General features: G+C 47.6%; 9 protein-coding genes across 9 annotated transcripts; 5 read left to right on the top strand and 4 right to left on the bottom strand.

The window, feature by feature from the left end:
• Positions 1-59: 59 nt before the first annotated feature.
• On the bottom strand, positions 60-2,610 carry UA08_08068 (hypothetical protein; the record flags this gene model as incomplete). Its single annotated transcript, XM_020263191.1, has 5 exons — positions 60-1,095; positions 1,153-1,243; positions 1,297-1,431; positions 1,496-1,752; positions 1,820-2,610. The coding sequence occupies 5 exons, from the start codon at positions 2,608-2,610 to the stop codon at positions 60-62; spliced, it is 2,310 nt and encodes a 769-aa protein (XP_020116690.1).
• Positions 2,611-3,754: 1,144 nt separating this feature from the next.
• Positions 3,755-4,327, top strand: UA08_08067 (hypothetical protein; the record flags this gene model as incomplete). Its single annotated transcript, XM_020263180.1, has 2 exons — positions 3,755-3,874; positions 3,932-4,327. 2 exons carry the CDS (start codon positions 3,755-3,757, stop codon positions 4,325-4,327), a joined length of 516 nt encoding a protein of 171 aa, XP_020116689.1.
• Positions 4,328-4,697: 370 nt separating this feature from the next.
• UA08_08066 (hypothetical protein) lies at positions 4,698-5,678 on the bottom strand (the record flags this gene model as incomplete). The annotated part of the gene is made up of 3 exons (XM_020263169.1): positions 4,698-5,057; positions 5,213-5,444; positions 5,536-5,678. The coding sequence occupies 3 exons, from the start codon at positions 5,676-5,678 to the stop codon at positions 4,698-4,700; spliced, it is 735 nt and encodes a 244-aa protein (XP_020116694.1).
• An 854-nt stretch (positions 5,679-6,532) lies between these two features.
• On the bottom strand, positions 6,533-7,343 carry UA08_08065 (hypothetical protein; the record flags this gene model as incomplete). The annotated part of the gene is made up of 2 exons (XM_020263158.1): positions 6,533-7,194; positions 7,331-7,343. 2 exons carry the CDS (start codon positions 7,341-7,343, stop codon positions 6,533-6,535), a joined length of 675 nt encoding a protein of 224 aa, XP_020116693.1.
• Positions 7,344-8,200: 857 nt separating this feature from the next.
• Positions 8,201-8,977, top strand: UA08_08064 (hypothetical protein; the record flags this gene model as incomplete). Its single annotated transcript, XM_020263146.1, has 2 exons — positions 8,201-8,795; positions 8,853-8,977. The coding sequence occupies 2 exons, from the start codon at positions 8,201-8,203 to the stop codon at positions 8,975-8,977; spliced, it is 720 nt and encodes a 239-aa protein (XP_020116692.1).
• Positions 8,978-10,606: 1,629 nt separating this feature from the next.
• On the top strand, positions 10,607-10,813 carry UA08_08063 (hypothetical protein; the record flags this gene model as incomplete). The annotated part of the gene is made up of 1 exon (XM_020263135.1): positions 10,607-10,813. The coding sequence occupies one exon, from the start codon at positions 10,607-10,609 to the stop codon at positions 10,811-10,813; it is 207 nt and encodes a 68-aa protein (XP_020116691.1).
• A 1,012-nt stretch (positions 10,814-11,825) lies between these two features.
• Positions 11,826-14,120, bottom strand: UA08_08062 (hypothetical protein; the record flags this gene model as incomplete). The annotated part of the gene is made up of 4 exons (XM_020263124.1): positions 11,826-12,500; positions 12,571-13,237; positions 13,304-13,677; positions 13,755-14,120. The coding sequence occupies 4 exons, from the start codon at positions 14,118-14,120 to the stop codon at positions 11,826-11,828; spliced, it is 2,082 nt and encodes a 693-aa protein (XP_020116698.1).
• A 1,479-nt stretch (positions 14,121-15,599) lies between these two features.
• UA08_08061 (hypothetical protein) lies at positions 15,600-16,530 on the top strand (the record flags this gene model as incomplete). The annotated part of the gene is made up of 2 exons (XM_020263113.1): positions 15,600-15,834; positions 15,926-16,530. The coding sequence occupies 2 exons, from the start codon at positions 15,600-15,602 to the stop codon at positions 16,528-16,530; spliced, it is 840 nt and encodes a 279-aa protein (XP_020116697.1).
• A 619-nt stretch (positions 16,531-17,149) lies between these two features.
• Positions 17,150-19,074, top strand: UA08_08060 (Endoplasmic reticulum oxidoreductin-1; the record flags this gene model as incomplete). Its single annotated transcript, XM_020263102.1, has 3 exons — positions 17,150-17,263; positions 17,338-18,899; positions 18,960-19,074. The coding sequence occupies 3 exons, from the start codon at positions 17,150-17,152 to the stop codon at positions 19,072-19,074; spliced, it is 1,791 nt and encodes a 596-aa protein (XP_020116696.1).
• Positions 19,075-19,585: the final 511 nt, after the last annotated feature.

The following is a 19,585-nucleotide window of genomic DNA, read 5'->3' as shown; positions in this document are numbered from 1 at the left end:
TCAAGAAATTCATATGAAAGTCTATCTATCAATCACACCAATAATTTATAAGGACAAAATCAAACATGATTTCGCTTTCGGCTGTAACACGCTGTAGACTTCGCATCTGGATTCCGACTCAAACAACATGCCCCAGCTTTCTTTTCAATGACCTTAGGTTTAGTAGCTTGCGCCATCTGCAATTTAAAGCCGGCATTTATTTTCCGCAAACTGTTCAATGTTCCGGTGAGAAACTCCACGCCTCCACTAGACGAGGGCATCACTCGTGGGTTGAAGCCTCCTCCCCCTCCTCCCTGCATCAATGACTCCGCACCTAACGGGAAATCGGAAAGCATAAACGTCTTTCCGTAAGAAGGCAAGTGCTCTATTAGATGGTCGCTCATGAGATTTGAATTCAACGCTGTCGAGAATGGGGACCATTCGCGGCCCGAATTTGGACTATGTGAGAGTTGATCTGGGCTCTGATCGGCAGATGTCAAATCGCAGAACACCTTCTCCAGCTTGTCGAGCATCGCCCACACAGTCGGCTCCAATTGAGCTCCCTCATCGACCGAAAGAAGGAAAGCGGCACTGATAGCGCTGTGAAGATGGATCCAGGAGCGGGAGCCGTGTGGTAGGATTTGGTGCATTTCGATGTATGCCTCTATGGTGCTTATCAGACTGTCAATACATTCCTGACAGAGATGCGGTGCCATGGCTGGTTTGCCATCACCGGACGGTGATTGTTTTAGGGATCGTCGACAGATCTCCGATATCAAGTAGGATGATCGCAGTTTCAGGGTGAGTCTTTCAACGTGGTTCTTCAAAGTGAAACAATAATCTTCACTTCTGAGATGAGGGGCCGCATCTGCTAGTATCTTATCGAGTTCTGTTTTATAGGCCGGTATGGTGTGGTCGCTGATTTTGTTTTCTGACAGGGTTTCTTCGCGAAGTAGTTGCAAAATCAGGGATATCACAGAGCACATCGTTTCGAAATATCCGCGCATGCCCGGTCTTGAATCTGCTGCACGGGGGATGGGGGGGCATGCTGCAAGCGTTTCTACCGGACGGTCGTAAGAAAGCCCGAAATGACTATCCTGCCAAGCCATGGACCACCTGAGACATGACAATTAGAAGCAGCTAAACCGAGACCAAAGGATACTTTGGACTTACCATAGATCCTGTCGTCGAGTGGCACCGGGATCCTTAAATATGAAAGACTCCGCATGAAGACCGAGAGTTAGGGCCATCCGTTGAGCGACGCCTACAGCTATCATCAGGACGTATCCAGAGACAATAAAGAGTGATTGTTCATACCAAAAGTCACGTATGCAATTCCGGGATTCATGTTGTACGAGAGTACGTCACCAATGATCAAAAGAGTTTGTATGGCCTCCATATTTGGACGAGAGAGAAAGTTTCCGTTTCGAAGACACTGATACGCACATGAGACTGAAACAATGTTAAGCAGTGTGTCCTATCTAGGTAATATGCACAAACGATAGGCTCGGCTTACTGTATAGTTGGCACATTGATATTCTTTCGTCCTTTGTAAAATCAGACACTTGACACCCTGACGCGAGCACAGCGAACAATATCCCCACAAACGCGATGCTGTAGCCAAAGGGCTCCGCACCAGACATGCCGTTGTTTGTGCATAAACCTTGCAAGGCTCTGTTTTCTAACATCGTGTATACGTCCTTTTGAAACTGGCCAAAATCCGCAATCACGGGGTACAGCGTTAAACGAACGTCATGGTAGGACCGCAGTAGCCTAGATAAGTTTGACACAAATAATCAGAACGCGGTGTTGACCAGTGAATAGATAACAATAATCGCACCTTCGACAGATGTTATCGTCCGGAAGTGCTGTGCAAACAGACTCGTTGCTATATGAGGTGATGTGTGAAGACCACAGATCCAGGAACGGGTATGTCGCTGACTGGTTATCCAAGACCAGTTGTGACAGAACGCTATTTTCACTGAAGACAGATTGGTTATTTTGAGACTTTTCGACCAGGAATGCCATCACAGAATCCGATCCGCAATGAACCGGTGATCCTCCCAAGGCATTTTGTGTGCGCACACCTTCCGCCTTCTCCTCGTCGGGTCGATGTAATATCGGTGATAGTGTATTATTATCTGGTGGTGTCTTGGGTGACATCTCTTTTGGACTGACTGATATTTCCAGCTGTGATCTTAAGCTGTGCATACTTTGGCTCAGAGCCGCAAGTTTGTCCTGAATATACTGCCATTCCTGCGTGTCGACGAGAACATTTCCTGAGTCGGTGACTATCGGGTCCCCGGAAATGTGTGTTCTAGTCGAATTTGTAGCAAGTCCGTCACAACAGTGATTGCCAATATTGTTGTCCGAGTTCCACGTATCTCGATGAGCAGCTGCTTGTGGAGAAATCCTAGTTTTGGTCGTCGTCGGCGGGTGTGTGAATGTGCAAAGGTGGGCGTATCCACGCTTCACGCACAGCGCGCAGGGGGAGTTTCTGTCACATTTGACCTTCCTCCTGTAGCAAGGGTAGCAGGCCTTTGGGGTACGCAGTTTTCTAATTGAACCAGCTTTGGTTTTCGGTCTGGATTCGGGGGAGGTGTGGGTTTCTGATTCTGTGGATGAGGCCATTATCGTCTCCTTGTTGATCAGGTTGTCAAGTCGGGCACGGCTAGAGCATTGCAAGAATGAATTCGACTTGAATGTCTATTTGAAGCCTTGCGCCTTCAAGCATAAGACAGTCAAGAATAGCCTCCGGTGAAAGTGCAGTACGTAGTAGCAACTTGCACCACGACTAGTAACCTCCTGGCTGGTTAATTAACTAGTTACAATGCCATGACATATGAGTCAGCCTCGCTCTGCAGGATCGTCATCGCAAGAAGGCTTTTAGTTGTGAGCGATGTGGCATGCTCGTCGTACAAAACTCGGTGATATGCCTGCCGAGAAATTGCCGACGGAAATTGTCTACGTTGCACGATTGGCCGAGCTCGAAACCGACTTTTCCGGTTTCTCTTTTAGTATATTCAGATGCTATTGCTTCCATATTCCTCCGATTCGTTTTTCCGTTGCTGGTTGACATTCTGTTCCTACCTAGGAAAAGACTCCCGGCGTGTTTTCGGGGTTAGGTCGGTGAACTCCGTCTTCCGATATGCTGTGGAACGTTTCTTCCTAAGTGGCATAGACACTTTGCTACTTTCTTGGACTTCTCATATATTTTATATTTATACCGGCTATTCCATGTCACTCTCCCATGTTTGCATGCCTCTTTCATTGACGGAGCAGTAATCTCGCCCCTATAACGCTCCCATGTGTATTGGACCGGCAATCCAAGGGGCCATTTTTCAGCGTGGGGATATAATACGCTCTTCGGCCCGCCCCAAAGAGCATTTCCTCCACGACGAGTTCAAACTTCAACCCGATCCAGGAGCAGAGTGTACGAGTAATCTGCAGGAACTCTTTTGTTGTAGGTATGTTTCGTTCGGCCCTAGCCTCCGAAAACTCCGTGCCCTCAATTTAGCTCTTATGCAGTGACAAGCATTGAACTCCGCAATCTCCGCATTATTCATCTTTAACTATAGGAACGAAGCTTGAGTACAGCATAATGTAAGCTATTCATTTTATGATGAATGGACCGGAAAATAAGGAGTGTTCATTTTGCTTCTTTTGTATATAAATCCCTTTCCTCCCAAAGGCCCAGCTTTCAGGTTGCTTGGTATATCATGCTTGAACTGGTCCTGCAGAACACCCCCTCCCCCCCCCCAAAAAATTCACAACAATGAGCTCCGTCGATAAATCCAACCCCTACATCCCACTAGCTGGCGTGGCTGTTGATGGATGGAGTAAGGAAGATGAGGCTACGGCCACATGCTTCTGCGGTGCTGTTCAAATAGTATTCGTAAGTCCGACACTACTGAGCATCCTATAACCTAGAGCTGTTGCTCAAAACCCACAGCCAACTCAAGGGCCGGGTTTAGTCGAAACCTTCGTCTGCAACTGTACAGACTGCCGGAAGCTCACTGCATCCATGTTCGCATCTAATTTCACCATTGCTGATACGCACCTGAAGCATGCACGTGGCGAGGATAATCTCACACGATATGGTCAGTCGAAGACTATTGCCTCCGGCAACACGATGACTAATTATTTCTGCTCAACCTGCGGCACGCTTATGTATCGTCGCGGCTCGGCTTTCCCAGGGCTGAGCATCTGCCGTATTGGTACTGTGGATGATTTCAACCTTCATGAGACGAAGTTGAGACCCAGAGTGGAGCAATTTACGAAGGATCGTGTTGGATGGTTTCATGGTGTGAAAGGGATTAGGCAGGTTGAAGGCAGTGCTTATACTTAACATTTGGGGGGTGATGCAGCTATCAATTGCGCCTTCTTGTACTTAGCATTTGGCATTTGGCATCAACATGGCGATTTGAAGAACATGCATGTATCCAATTGCCGAAAATAGGAAGAGATCCGTTTTCTTGGAACTCGCTTTGCATTAACTGATTTCGGGGTTTGGCCATGTATGCACGTTGCGTAAGATATAGCCAACATGCGATAGATCTCATTCCGTCAGGATTTAAGATGTACCTAAGTATTTGAGGAGTGTACATGGATTATTGATGCTTTTAAACATTGTAGTATCAACAGTATTTCCGAAATTATATAGAGGGGTGTACCTCGGTACATTATGTACTCCAGGATAGTGATTCTAGACTCTCAGCCTACTCAACATATTCATTAAACCATTGTATAGCCTGAAAAAACGCTGCCTCCTTCGCATACTTAGCCGCCTTGACGCTCAAATCACTGCGGACTGCGAAGCCATGAATAACACCGCTGTAAAGATTGATCTGATAAGGAACGCCAAGATTCTTTAGGATTTCCTCTGACTCGTGGCGCTTCTCAGTCGGGAACAGGCTGTCTGTCTCTGCGGCTGCAATACTTAGGGGGCCTTGAATGGCTTTCAACTCATCGGCGTCAACGTGAGATGGATGAGCTACGTATCCGACGTCAATTTGGCCAGCCTTCAAATGGCGGACGACATATTTGGCACCGTAGCAGTAACCAACAGCGGCAATTTTCTGCATGGTTTTTGAGTGAGTTTAATTGACTTCACAACAACAATTGCCCCTATGCAGCGCAGCGTCTTTTTGGAGTGTGTTCCTCCACACAAAAAGACAGCAGGAAAGAAAGGAAGAGAAGACAAACAAACAAAAATAACACGAATAGTACCTACCTTGACATGGTACTTTTCTCTCAGCTCCTTGATGCTGGCTTCAACAATAGGAGTTACGTGAGCGGTTGTGTGAGATTTTCTCCATTCTGCTACATCGAAGCTCTCTGGACGGTTCGCTGGTACTGGGTCGCCATTGAACAGATCAGGCATGAAGGTAAAGTAGCCATTGGCGGCAAATTGATCGGCGATGAGCTGATTGTTTATAAATTTATGGCCAAATATATCTGTTAGGCTACAAGGCTCAGAAATGGCGCGCGTTAGACAAGAGCGCAGGACGACTGTGTATATTTTCATTGTAGGAGAAGCGCTTGAGGGTATCATACAATAAAACTGCGTAGTCGGTCGACTTGTTAGCTGGGTATGAGGTATAGATCTCGAAGTCTCCAACGTTGAGGATGCCGCCAACCGGCTGCCCCTCATGTTTGACGCCTTGGTAGCAGCAAGAGGAGGGGGGGTAAGACGCCATTTTTCTTCTTCTTTTTCCCTTCTGTCCTTTTAGTGAGGTTGATTGTTGAATAAAATGAACACAACTGACACAGGTCGATACTCGTTGATATAATGATTGATCATCTATGGCGATGGCGGGGTTGGCGCTAGTACTCCCGGGGAGTTAGCATGCCTGCGGGGCACCCCTCAGCCTTAATTGCAAAAGGAACTTTCTAAGGCTTGTCTGGCTTAAATCTCGTTTGAAGGAAACATAAGTTGCTTGACACTGTCACAATGATACATAATTTGAAGCTTTCAGCCCCATGCGGTTCCAATGACCACACCGATGCCCTCGTCAAGGGCCTGGTTAAAACAGCAGGCATTGACCTCAACTGTCTTGATTGAGCAGACACGGGACATGTACGACCGCTATGCAAATGATGGATGGGACTTGGTTCCCATCCCAGTGTTCCCATCAAGATTAATATGGAGATATCTCTTCTTTTTCTTCCATCGTATCTTACCCACATTGAAAAGCTTTTTGAAGATGATTTATGGCATTATGGTGTTGAGGCAAATAGGAAAACCTTGGAGGGGATTTGTATCATATTTATATGAGCAGGGGATAATTGATCGCAGAATTACGCTTGAGGAGCTTTTTGCGCCTATTCGAGGACCGAACCTGAAACAGTCCTCTTCTACATGTCGATTATCCTTGAAAAATTGTTCATTGTCTTCTAGCATGTAAATCAGTTGATAAGCACAGGAATTTCGAAGCCTACTGAAATTTCAATCTCGTCAAGTTCGTATTCCTATGTTGTTTCAAGACCAAAATTGTATTCGAAGTACCGCTTACTGAGTCCAAAAAAGAAACCCCCAAACAGGCAACCCCCTCTAAACAACGAACGGATCGTTATCCCAGTGCTCATTCCGCACATATTCCATCCTTTTCGCTATACTATCTGTGAACTTCTTCCCCCAAATAGATTCAACATAGGCAAACATCATATCGATTCCCGCACTGATTCCGGAAGAACTCCAGATATTTTCATTGTGTACCCAGCGGGCCCGATGGACCCATTCGGGCTCTTGGCTCAAAGCTGTAACCTCCTCCCATGAACGCTTGTTGCTTGTTGCACGCATGCCATTTAGAACTCCTGCTCGTGCAGCAAGACCGGAACCCGTGCACACAGTAAGCAGATAGCCGAGCGACGGATATATCTTTTTTATAAAATCTATCACGGGGCCCGACGAATGGGGGCTGCGCGTACCACCGCCTCCAGGCACGATCAACACCTCAATCTTTTCCGGTGGGGAGTCGAATGTGTGTGTCGGTACGATGGATTGTCCGCAGTTGGATCCTGCGGGGTTCCATACATCTTGTTTGTCAGGAAATACGAGCGCCAGGTTTGTTGAGACAGGCTCTAGCGATGCTGCGATGACGGATAGTTCGATTTTGTGGTATCGGGCAACTAGGTTTAGAATGTCGAGGGGACCGAAGGCGTCGAGAGCTTGAAAGCCGGGGAAGACTGCAATGGCCCAATGCACAGGATGTGCTGCGGCTTGGTCAGCATTTATGTAGTCTCAGAAATAATGTGCCTTGGTTAAAATAATAAATAAACAAATCAATACGGTTGTTTACTGAGTCTGTGCAGCGAGACGCTTAAATGAGCATTGCATTGCATGACCTACTTGGGCTCGACATGTTTCCAATTCTTGTAGATATCGGTGATAAAATACGCCGATTATTGTCTGCCGTCAAAATAGACTTGTATCATCTGTATGCGTGTGTGAGTGAGATGTAGAGCAAGAAGTCCCTCAGCCCCGCCACAAGATGGTAAGTAAACAAGCCTCGTTTGCCCCGCCGAACTGCGGCAGAGCCCGCAATCCCGATCTCTCTTATTTTTGACCAATCCGCTCACAACCTCACACGGCACTTGCGGGGCAACCCCACAGCGTGGCCCAGTCGTCTATTCTCCGTCTCGCTGGGTATCTCTGCCAAGTTCCTACTCACACAAACGTAAGGCATACTTAGCAGGTCATCACTAAATTCTGAATTCGTGTCTGCGAAAGAGTATTAAAACCCGCTCCTGCGTTAGTTCTACGATAAAATAAAAAGTGGGGCATACTAGTTTCTGAAGTAAATCTATGACTAGGCTAGAAAAGGGATGACCAGGGAAATTGTCCAATGGGAGGAGCTCCTGACTCCTCAGCTCCGCGATCCGCACAGCCAATGGGAGAAACTCCCACCAGCCGCAGTAAGAGAGCAGCATCTGAGTAAATCCTCCGCAGAACAAGCATGCCATTGTCATTCCATACACTCCGGATGCATTCGGTGTTGGACGAGCATGTAGACTCCGAAGTCAATGGCCTGGTGCGAATGGCGTGTATATAAATGTATGCTTTCTTCCAGGGAGGAATTGATTTTCATTTTCAAAATAAACATCACTCAAACATCGTTCAAAAACAGATTCGAAGCTATACGAATACCTAGTCACCTACTCTTTAAACTTTCTTTATTCATCTTTTGAATACATTTCTATCGTACCAAACAGCTGCGAGATGTCTCCACCTCGCCGCGCCCTTATCAGCATAACTTCTGCCCAAGCCACTCTGTTTCAGGGCAAAGAGACAACCGGTCTCTTCATTAGCGAAGCCTTGCACCCATATAATGTGCTCACTGCCGCCGGATTTGAAGTCGACCTTGCCTCCGAGACCGGTTCATATACTCCCGACTGGCTATCGCAGCAACCCGACTTTTTGAATGGCAGCGACCTAGAGATATGGAACAACGTTAACAGCGACTTCCGTAGGAAGCTCGACAATATGCCCAAGGCAGCAGAGGTTGATGGCTCTAAATACGGAGTATTCTATGCTTCAGCTGGCCATGCAGCTCTCATCGATTATCCCAAGGCTTCTGGTCTGCAGAAAATAGCGGAGCGGGTCTGGGCTAATGGCGGCATTGTCGCATCTGTGTGCCATGGTCCGGCTATTTTCGCTAATGTCGTTGATCTATCTACCAAAGAGCCTATCATCAAGGGTAGGAAGATTACGGGTTTTACTACCGAAGCTGAGTCTTCTATGGGTATCGCCGAAGAGCTCAAAGGCTGGAACTCGGAGTTGGTTGAAGACTTAGCAGCCCGCCTTGGTGCGAAATGTACGTGCAATGAATACATATTCCTTTAATTGGCCATCATGCTAAATCTTTTCTTAGATGAACGTGCCCCCGGTATCTGGGATGACTTCCATGTTGTTGACGGTCGATTGGTCACTGGTCAAAACCCAGCGAGTGCAACTTCAACTGCTCGCGCAGTAGTTGCAGCATTCGAGCAGCTTTAAATATATCGTACTGCCTAGGCGGAAATGTTGAGCACGTACTCAAGTCTGTGTTATTGTCTGTTCTAATGCACTTGCAAAACTGATGATGATAATATGTACTGTTTTCCTCTTTTGCATACAATTATAATATTTCACTACTTTTATACAGCATATACTGAGATTTAGACACGCATACAACCAATCACATGAATTCTAACTCATCCTTATCCTTACAAGTACAGTAGTTGCGTATCGCTTATCGGCGACTGTGTTTTTCCATGTTTTAACTTCCCCACAATTCACTGTCCTTGTTTACAACACCGCACCTGCAACATAAAACCCATTGCCCGGATGACCTCTTCAGCTCTTTCGTCAGGCAGTAAGCAGATTAATAGATACTAGATAGTGCCACTGCCATTAGGTAAGAATCTACAGATCCTACATGTAGTAGTATTGCTGGCCTGCCTGCTAATCTGTTGTTCTCACTAGTCAAAACATGTGGCTACCTTAAGGTTAATGGTATGTGGAGATCGCAGCGATCCGCCGTCCACGACGTGTACTTAAAACTTCCCGCTTCAACCAGTGAGAGAGGAGCGTGAAGTTGGAAGAAGCCTGGCTGAAGGAATAGAGTTGAAGGATTTTCGCTGAGCTGATCCCATCAATACCACCTACTGCATAGGGAGTAGAAGAAAGCAATTCCTTCTATAAAACCTCTAGTTCTCCACCTCCACTCTAAAATCAGGATTTCATTACTATTTACTTATAAGTAGTTACAGTTAGTGTGTTAAGGGTAGGGACGCATCGTAACATCGACAGCCACCCACCGAGTAACCCAAGGTTGACATCGACGACGTACTTCTAAGGGGCTTGGGCTTCGCGAGAATTCATGCCAGAATCCGGGGCAGCACTGGAGAAATTTCGCAGCCACGTTGCGGGTGCTGAATAGGTTTAGATTGAAGGAGGCACGCTACCAAAATACAAACTATATTCATCAGTCTCCACGCTCAGCTTTGGTGGCAAATGCCCACGTAATGACTTGCTATTCTACTCATACGGTATCTCATCGGTTACGCTTGATAGCTTAGCCATTATACGAACCGAGCTTATCTGAAGTAATTCGAACTATAAATGCCAATCTCATTGAAGCTTTTTCAGATGGAGTAACACTTGACCATACAATTAACAGCTATGTAATCTGAAGGATCTCTTATCTGGCCCGTCAAGTGTAGCATAAGCCAGCTTAGCCAGTTTCTCTCCAAACTAGACCCAGAAGTGAGAGTTAATGACCAAAAGCCCTCCACTGTCATTCTGTACCCATACTGTAATAACAAGTTTAGTTCTTGTTGGGAATGATCTCTCTTCCACCTGGCTGAAACATACGACGAATAATATCATTTCTGTATATCTTCAGATGTTGGATGTAACGTTAATCAGGATAAGCATACGTACTTAAGACTAAAGGTTGACTAGGGCGTGATAGATCCCTACCTAGGTATGTGTCTATTTATTCAGACCACTTGACCTGAAATCAAAGAAAAAGAAGGAAGGGGAAAGCGAAAACAACAGATCATATATTCTCTCTACTCTTCCAAACCATATTATCCTTGGCCTATCTCGGTCTTCATTCCCATCCTCTTTTTCAAGTCAATCATGAAGTTCTCTACTCTCTTTTCAAGCGCCATCGTGGCCCTTATTTGCGGCACGGCTGTTGCCGCGCCGGCTCCCCTTGGAAACGGCCTTGTCCAGCGTGAGGATGATATGTACTGCGATGGCTGCGGCAATCTCGGGAAGCGCGAGCCTGTGGTTGAGACTAAACGCGAGGACGATATGTACTGTGATGGCTGTGGCAACATCTAAAAGCCTGGGAGATAATTCCTTATAAACCTGGAAGGTCTCTTGCATGATTTTGTCAAAATGGTAAGCCGACCTGCCTAGGTACCTCATATATATATCTCTTCTGATGTGTGACGTCTAAATCGTTCAGTCTGATGCCGCCTCGCACGCACGCTCACCTAGACTTGGGAAGGGAATCACTAGACGAGTGCCGTGAGACATTAGCGATGTAGCGATATCGAAAATATGAGGGATTTGGGGTTGTTTCCATCTCCGTGCAAATGCTGAGACATGTCACGTTAACTTCCAACCTGATCGCCCCTAAGGCGCTATAAATCGAACTACCGAGAGCCGTTTTTCTTGTTGTTGGTACAGTCATTAGAGAAACAAGTAAAAGAATTAATCTACGGTCGAGTGACAAAAAAAGAAAAAAGAAAAAAAGAAAACCAGAGAAAAAAAAAGGGTGGACAAAAAATGTGGCTTGTGTGGCTCGAACACACGACTTTTAGATGATCTGGATAAACCTCGAAAGGCCCACTTCAGTCTAACTATCTCCCAGCTGATATAAAGCCACGGGTGATGGAAACTCCGAACTTTTGGATATTTATCTTAGCTCACTGGCGAAAAAGGAACGACCGACAGCACTCCTGGAAATTGTACTCACGCTTGTCCTGATTACCTAGGTAGATGAGGTAGAGATGGAAATAACGTACGATTGGTTACCCATTAACTGACCCTAGAGTGTCTTCGTGCTCAAATCTACCATTGCACAGTATTTGAGTTTGATCACCAGATCCATGTCCCGGAATAAGAACAAGCCCAACGTAGCGAGGGCGAGGTTTTGTGTATCGCTCACTGTATATTATTCCAAGTGGTATCACCTGTTTTCAAGCTCGAAGATAATTGCCACCCCATCCGACGTATCTATCGTCTATGTCTATCTTAAGCTGTACAACCGTAGGACGAACAGTTGTAATCATTTATACATCCAAACAAGAAGAAAAGGGGAGAAAAAGGGGAACGAGCAAAAACAACTCTATAGCTTGCTGAGAGGCTTCTTCAAAACTGCTTCGTTCCACGGATATGGATCGAAGATGAGATCGTTCACAGGGTTTTCCTGGCTCGCACGACGGAAGAGATCTTCGTACACTTGGCCGTCAGACCGGCCAAGGCTGCTATCGAGCACCCAGTCGGGGATCTTCCAGGCGTCGACGAGACTCACAGCATGCGGTCGGATCTCGTCTAGAAGAGAAAGAACCGCCTTGGTACGTGTAAGAGTAATTTGGCGTACAGTAACAGCGCCCGATGAAAAGAACTCGGTGGCCTCACGCTCTAGTGTGTACAAGCAGTACAGGCGGAAGAGTTTGCGCAGCACGTCGGCAGTCGGCCCATCGACCGACGATGTTAATTCAGGGGATGAGACAGCCTCGTAAAAGTTCTTCACTACCAGGTATTGGGAATGTGCTGTGGATAGACGCCAGAAATCTACAAGTAGACTGTTCCATGATCTTTTCTCCACGTCGCGGTGCTTAAGAGCCTCGAATGTGAGATGGGCGGTGCGCCACGCAAACGCTGCGACTATATCTTGGTCGATTCCTAGGATGTCAAACGAAGCGCCCTTATCTTTACGAGCCAGGTAGGTTTGCATGATCTGACTTGTGTCGTTGCCAGTTCCCTTGCCAGCGAGAACCGCCCGCGCGGCTTTGAGGAGCTAATGGTCATATTAGTAAAATAGTTTTGAGTTGAGAAAGTCAAGACGGAAAGGAGAGATAGTGGTTTACATATCGAGCAACCTGCTGCGTCAGCATGTAGTTGTCACCCTCCCAGGTCAGTGTAGGCAGATAATCCGAGTAGTGGGGTCCAATGCCACTGTAGCTGCTGTAGCCATGGCCACCACAAGCACGACGACAGATCTCAAGTCCCTCTCCCGCAGTGGTGCTAGCTAAAGCCTTCAAGCCACATGAGGTCGCGTGCAGATCTGCGAGTAAATCGGCTCCAGCACGAAGTTCCTCCGGTCCCGGGCTGCGAGAGTCCTGGCCAGACTGGCTGGACGTGCTTAAACGGCTTTGATTTTCCTCGTAAAGCTTCATCATGCCCCGTCCCGTGAAGTGAAGAGCATACATGGAGGCCAGCAGGGGTAGCAGGCGAACCTGTACCATCTTGTAATTCAGGACTTGCGTTTCGCCGGCGTTCTTGTCGGCATCCCGGTCCTGGAACTGTCTGCGAACAGCACAGTATCGGGTGGCGATGGTGACACCATGAGCTAGAACGCTGCCAGCATCAAGTACGATATTCGAGCGGACCCATGTCATGGTGCCGTAGACAAGAGTTGGCAGTGCGGGACGCACATACTTGCTGGTCTCGGGATCAACTTGGGAAAAACGAGCAAGCATGCTGATGTGAGGAATCTTGAGTTTGTTGAATAATAAAAAGCCATTGTCCATCGTACTAGATAGGAGATGACATTCTAGTAAATTGTTCCAATGTTGCCAAGATGAACGTGGTACAACTTACTTGTAACCAAACTTCGGCCCGATGTCGCCCACGTAGACGTTCTCCAGAGGCTGATGGGTCTCTAGATCACGTATTTGGACAACAAATGGATGAGGGCCGTAATTCTTTCCGCCGATGAAGAGCTGAGCCATGACCACTGCATAGTTCGCTGTTCGTCCTAGCGAGCCAATCCACCACTTGGAGGCTGTGAGGCTGGGTGAGTGTAGGGTGAACGTCTTGTCCTCCGGATTCCACGTCGCGGTTGTCTCAAGGCCTCGCACGTTCGACCCATGGCCGAGTTCAGTTTGCGCGTAGCATCCGATGATCTGGTAATTCTCGGCAGGTTCGAGGAAGAGCTTCTTTTGTTCGGCGTTACATTGTTCACGAAGGGTGACCTAAACTCAACAGCCATCGCTAGTACGGCAAGACCCTGAAAGAAACAAATAAAAAATGATGGAACAGATAGATATACCAAGAACATGCTCGCATGCAAGGCGTATGGGGTTGGCTCTCCGAGTAAGGCGTGTGCAGCATGGTATTTCTCCAGACTCCACTGACCCTCGACGGCGAGTTGGCGTATTCGCTTCGCTTTGGCCAGCGCACGCTGGATGCGCTCTACACGGCCGAGGCTCTGACTCTGGGACTTGTCAAAGACCTTGTCGGAGCTAAGAACTGCCACGAGCTGTTCCTGGCGTTCTAGTTTTTCCCGCGTGTGCAGCAGCTCGGCCAGCGCGTTAACCGCAATATTGGACTGCGCCCGCTCATTGGCGAGCAGCTCAGAGCCCTGAGGCCCGGATGGCTTCAATGCCTGCACCCACGATGGCGGCGAAGAAGGCATGATTATAATTGATATCTTGAGATGCAAAAGACCGGGAGCATTGGTCGTGGAAGCGGCGGTTGCTGGAAATTAAGTACGTCGACTCGACGCTCGTCGCTGACAGCACCTTACCGGATCAGGAAAGTGCCGCGGTTAAACGATGTTTCGGCTCCGTCGGCTCTGATGAGCATTGTCTCTTCTGCCAAGGTTAATAGATCAAGTGGTGAATGTAGATTCACGATATGTACCCTCACAGAACTAAAAGAACATATACTACAAATCGATACCAACGAGAGACGGCAATGAGTGAGCTCATTGGCTCGGGTGCTTGCCGAAGTCGGGGCTGCTCGATTAGGCAATGGCTTATCGTTCTCGCCTTCAATTGAACTTGGCGATATGTAAACTTCCGCCTTGCACATCTCCATTAACAGAGCAAATTCTCATGAATTGACATCTTTCGCCTTGTCTAGTCGTGACCATCTGTACCTGATGCTATGCTGTCTCAAGGCACGCCTTCCCGGCGCAGGACCCGTGCCTCTAATATATCTCCGCGATACCAGGAAACTCCCAGCACCATATGTGTCCAGAGCCTCCGACTGTGTGAGATTCTGCGTGGTCTGGGACCGATCGCCGTGGATTAAGTATGGAGATGCAGACGCCCATGACATGGACGCCCTGAAGGTAGTTTTCGGAATCAATTCTAGACATATTACGATATTGTCGGCTCCTTTTTTGCCATCTGAAGCACACCTGGAGAGCAAATCTTTTCTGCTAAGCATATTTTGGCATAGCATCGGTGATGATAGACTTGCATTTTGCATTGATGAATTTGCCCATTGTGTGCCATGGATCCGTTATATATAGCATCTAGTGCCCTCCAGGCTTTATACAATTATTGAAAGCAGACGGCGCGAGAGAGGAGCAGCAACGTTTGTGCTGAAGGAGAGCCAGAGCCATTGCGTACTAGAGATTTAAATTGACGGACTTGACTGAACGGGGGCAGCCGGACTTCCGCTGTCTAGTATCAACGACGTGAAGTGAGTTATTTGCCATCTACTGCGAGGAGTAATGGCAGTGTCAACAGCCATAATTCTCGGTTTTAGACATCTGCTGGAAATATACATAGGACTTTAGTTTCGTTTGCTGAAATAAAGTATCTAACAATCCGGTGCCTTCAAAACCATAATATCGAGCGGACTATATTCGCGTCAAAGTGATATCACAAATGTGTAAGAACCTAAGTTAGGGAGGCAACATGCACCACGCGAGCCTGAAGCGGAGATTGAAAGACCTTGATAAACAAACAAGCAAATATATGACGATAAATGAAATGGGATAATGATACAACGTCCGAACAGTACGAAAAAGTCATACATGCAAGCCACCCTACCCTCTACTCGAACAACTGCAGTAAGATTCTGGTTGGAGAAGCCCCAACACGGTTTAAGAAAGTCACTATATATCGTTTTAAGACACCAAAAAAGCTTTACTAAAGGAAGTATGGCTGCAACAGCCTCACGCCTTCCAAACCCTGGGCCCATTCACCCAGCAAAAGTTGCGAAAAACGGCATCAAGCCGTCCATAGCACGTCCAATACGGATCGCCGTTCTCGATCCGCGAGACCATGAGGCTCCTGCAATTCTGCATGAACCGCGACAATATACGGTTAACGACGCAAAGGCGTCAGCAGTCATTCTAATCAGCGGGGCGGGTGGAGGAGTTAGTGGGCCAGCTGGTATGTCGTATAGCAATCCTTATCTTCTCTTTCTCTCTGCCGAGCACTACAAATATCTACGGCAAAATTGACTAAATGTATGATAAAAAAGGTATATACCCTTCTCTCGCCGATAAACTCGCCATGCTCCTCTCAATCCCGTGTATCAGATTGGATTACCGAGAACCTGCACAGACGAGTTATTGCTCAGCCGACGTAGTCGCTGCAATGGACTACCTAGCCGGAGAATTCTCATCTAAACATTTTATCCTAGCCGGATGGTCCTTTGGCGGCAGCCCATGTTTCACAGTCGCTGCACGCGAACCCCAGCGTGTCGCGGGCGTTGCCACCGTAGCCTCGCAAACTGCACGCACTGACGGCGTGACGATGCTTAGTCCACGGCCTATGCTGGTTATGCATGGCACAGGCGATACCTGTCTATCGCCACGCTGTTCGCAGAGTTTGTATGAGTCATATGGACACGGGGGCAAGAAGGAATTGAAGCTCTTTGAAGGGGATGACCATGGCCTAAGCAGAAATGCAGTGCAAGTGGAAAGCATGATTTTCCGGTTTGCCGCGTCAACTTTGGGGTTCAAGGATGCCCTTGGTGATGCGACTGTTAATATACAGGCTGGCCAGGATTTGGCGGGGAGTCGGACGGAGAGACTGAAAGAGATGAGGGAAGGACATGATTTGGAGGGTGGCGAGCGACTGTAGCTGTATCATAAATACACAGCATTATAGTTTAAAGCACTGGCCTGGAATGATATCGTAACTTAAGTGGTATTGATTGATTGATTCTGCGGTCCATGCAGTGACATTGCTTGGACAATGCTACGCCGGATGTCATGTTGTGTCATGCAACCATCGGAGTTGGCTAGCTTACTAGCTGGACTGAAGGCTCAATAGGCCTTCCAGCTGTTGTGTGGCCCGAGGTAGCAGAATGTCTCGCATTGATTGCACGGAATATAAAAAGATGGCGGCCTCAGGCTGCCCGACATGGCACGATGTTCCCTTATCTAATCGGGACAGCCCCACCAGCTTATCAATCTTGCGCGTGATTGGCCACAGCTTCATTCTCTGATCGAGCGCCACCGCAACAAGGACAGATGGCCAGTTCAACATCACGCATTTCCGCTCGTTTATCTTGATATCGAGTGCCCGAGCAGAAGATGTGTTTATGCTGATTCTTCGTGCTGTTCTCTGCGTGCGTTTCCTTGTCGTTTATACCCCCATAGACTTCACGCGCTGTGGCGCATTTTTCCCTTGACATCAGACCAGTCATTTCTCTTTCGACATACGTGCTGGGCAAAAGACGCCCGAAGCATTCCCAAACATGCATTCTGTTGCGAAGAAGTTTTTTCTCGCTTTCTTCCTGCTGTGTGTACCGACTCACGCGGCTACGCATAAGCAGCAAGAATCGTCGCCGTTCGCTCCTAACCTCTGCGCTGTAAGAAATCCTTAGCCCGTTTATACTTTCTTCCTTGTCTGGACTAATTGGTTTTCTATCTTTTGTGACCGCAGATTGACACAAAGGCTACAATTTCTGATACATGTGCGTCATATGATACAATTGATTCGCTGAACGATGAGATTCACCCCCTTCTCACCTCTGTCACCCGTGACACCGACTTCTTTTCATACTATCGACTAAACCTGTTCAACAAAATGTGCCCGTTTTGGCAAGATGAAAACAGCATGTGCGGTAATATTGCGTGTGCGGTAAACACAATTGACTCCGAGGAAGACTTGCCGCCGGTATGGCGAGTGGAGGAACTCAGCAAGTTGGAAGGGCCGCGTGTTGGCCACCCCGGACGACAACAGCAAAGAGAACGCCCTAGACGGCGGCCTCTACAAGGTGGCTTGGGCGAAGACGTTGGAGAAAGTTGTGTTCTTGAATATGACGACGAGTGTGACGAACGAGATTACTGCATTCCTGAAGACGAGGGGGCTTTGGCCAAGGGTGACTACGTCAGTTTGATAGATAATCCGGAGCGGTTCACGGGATATGCTGGTCTGGGAGCACACCAAGTTTGGGATTCTATCTATCGAGAGAATTGTTTCGTGAAACCATCGTCGTCGCTGTCTTCTCAGCTGTCACCTCTTCACGGTTCGCAAGAGCAGGCTGCCAATGATTTCCGCAATGTACTACTTCACAAGGAGCAACCACAACCAGACGATGAGTGCATTGAGAAGCGGGTCTTCCACAGGATTATTAGTGGGATGCATGCCTCGATTTCTACCCATCTTTGCTGGGAGTATTTCAACCAGACGACAGACGAATGGGGCCCGAATGTGCAATGTTATAAAGACCGGCTTCACAACCACCCGGAACGCATATCGAATCTGTATTTCAACTATGCCCTGGTGTCCCGCGCCGTTGCAAAGCTTCAAAATCATCTTCAGAAATATAACTTCTGCTCATTCGATCCTGATCAGGACCTCGACACCAAGCAAAAAGTTTTGTCGCTTACAAACGCACTGCAAAACCGTCCTCCAATCTTTGACGAGGCTGTCATGTTTCAAGATGAGAATGCTATCGATCTTAAAGAAGATTTCCGCAATCGGTTCCGCAATGTCAGTCGCCTGATGGACTGCGTTGGGTGCGACAAGTGCCGCTTATGGGGCAAAATACAAGTCAATGGCTACGGAACCGCTCTCAAGGTTTTATTCGACTACGACGAGACGAAGGACGGCGAAAATCCGCCGTTGCGTCGCACTGAACTTGTTGCTCTTATCAACACATACGCTCGCATTTCCAACAGTCTTGCTGCCGTGCGTAGTTTCAGACAGGCCGTGGAATCGGGTCACGAGGATCGCCTAGTGATTCACCCAGAGGTCTCCTCGTCACCGTTCCCAGCCAAACTTCGCGATTCCGAAAAGCTTGTTCGGTACTACAAGGATGGTATATCCAATATATATATTGAAGACGACGACGATGATTACGGTTATGAAGACGAACATCTCCCCTGGAAACGTCAAGGCAACCCGGAGTCAGTTGTCGAGATCTTTTGGCAAGAGTGGAATATGTTCTGGGGTACATATATGTGGGTTTTGAAGAGCTGGCTGGCGGTACCTCGTCTTCTGTGAGTCTATCTTGCTTGTGTCCTTGTTGGCGCGTATTCTTTCTAACAGTTCGACTTCAGATGGCAACTCTTTGTTTTCGAAACCAACCGTTTATGGAATTACTGGCTAGGGTTGCCAGTGCCTCAACGGCAGTGGAAGATCCAGCTTCCTCGTCCCCCGCGTGATGAGCTGTAGTCTTTGTCACGATTCTTCCTCGCATAGATATCAAGGCGTTTTGGTGACCTTTTTGATTGCATTTCTGCATAGCGTCGTTTGTAATATAATATACTACCTCCTCTTTTCTTGTTCTTTTCCGTCGTCCCTTGGCTGTAAATAGCAGAAGATTGTATCTTATAGAAGATAGCATGTGATTGCATCTCATGCTCGGTCTGTACCATTAATGCCATACCGGAAAGTTCCGACTTCGAAGTAGACATGGGAGGAATGTCCATATCGATCAATCTAAATGAAAATAATTCCACTCCGTCCTCCTCTAACTATTATTTCTCCTCTATCATTCTGTATAGTTGTGACTTGCATGAGGCGTTCGGCAATGAGGCGATCCTCGGCAAGCCAACCTCGGGCCATTGGCCGCTCTCCACCAATCACGTTGCAATGCCGCATTCTTCCGCTTTGTCGGTGACTGACCGCTGTGAATGAACTCTTTCATCCAGACTCAGCTATCGCTCTCACACCAGCGTCCCCA

This window comes from Talaromyces atroroseus (genome assembly GCF_001907595.1).
Source record: "Talaromyces atroroseus strain IBT 11181 chromosome Unknown scaffold_13, whole genome shotgun sequence".
Classification (NCBI taxonomy): domain Eukaryota; kingdom Fungi; phylum Ascomycota; class Eurotiomycetes; order Eurotiales; family Trichocomaceae; genus Talaromyces; species Talaromyces atroroseus.
This window is presented reverse-complemented; position numbering and strand designations above follow the sequence as displayed.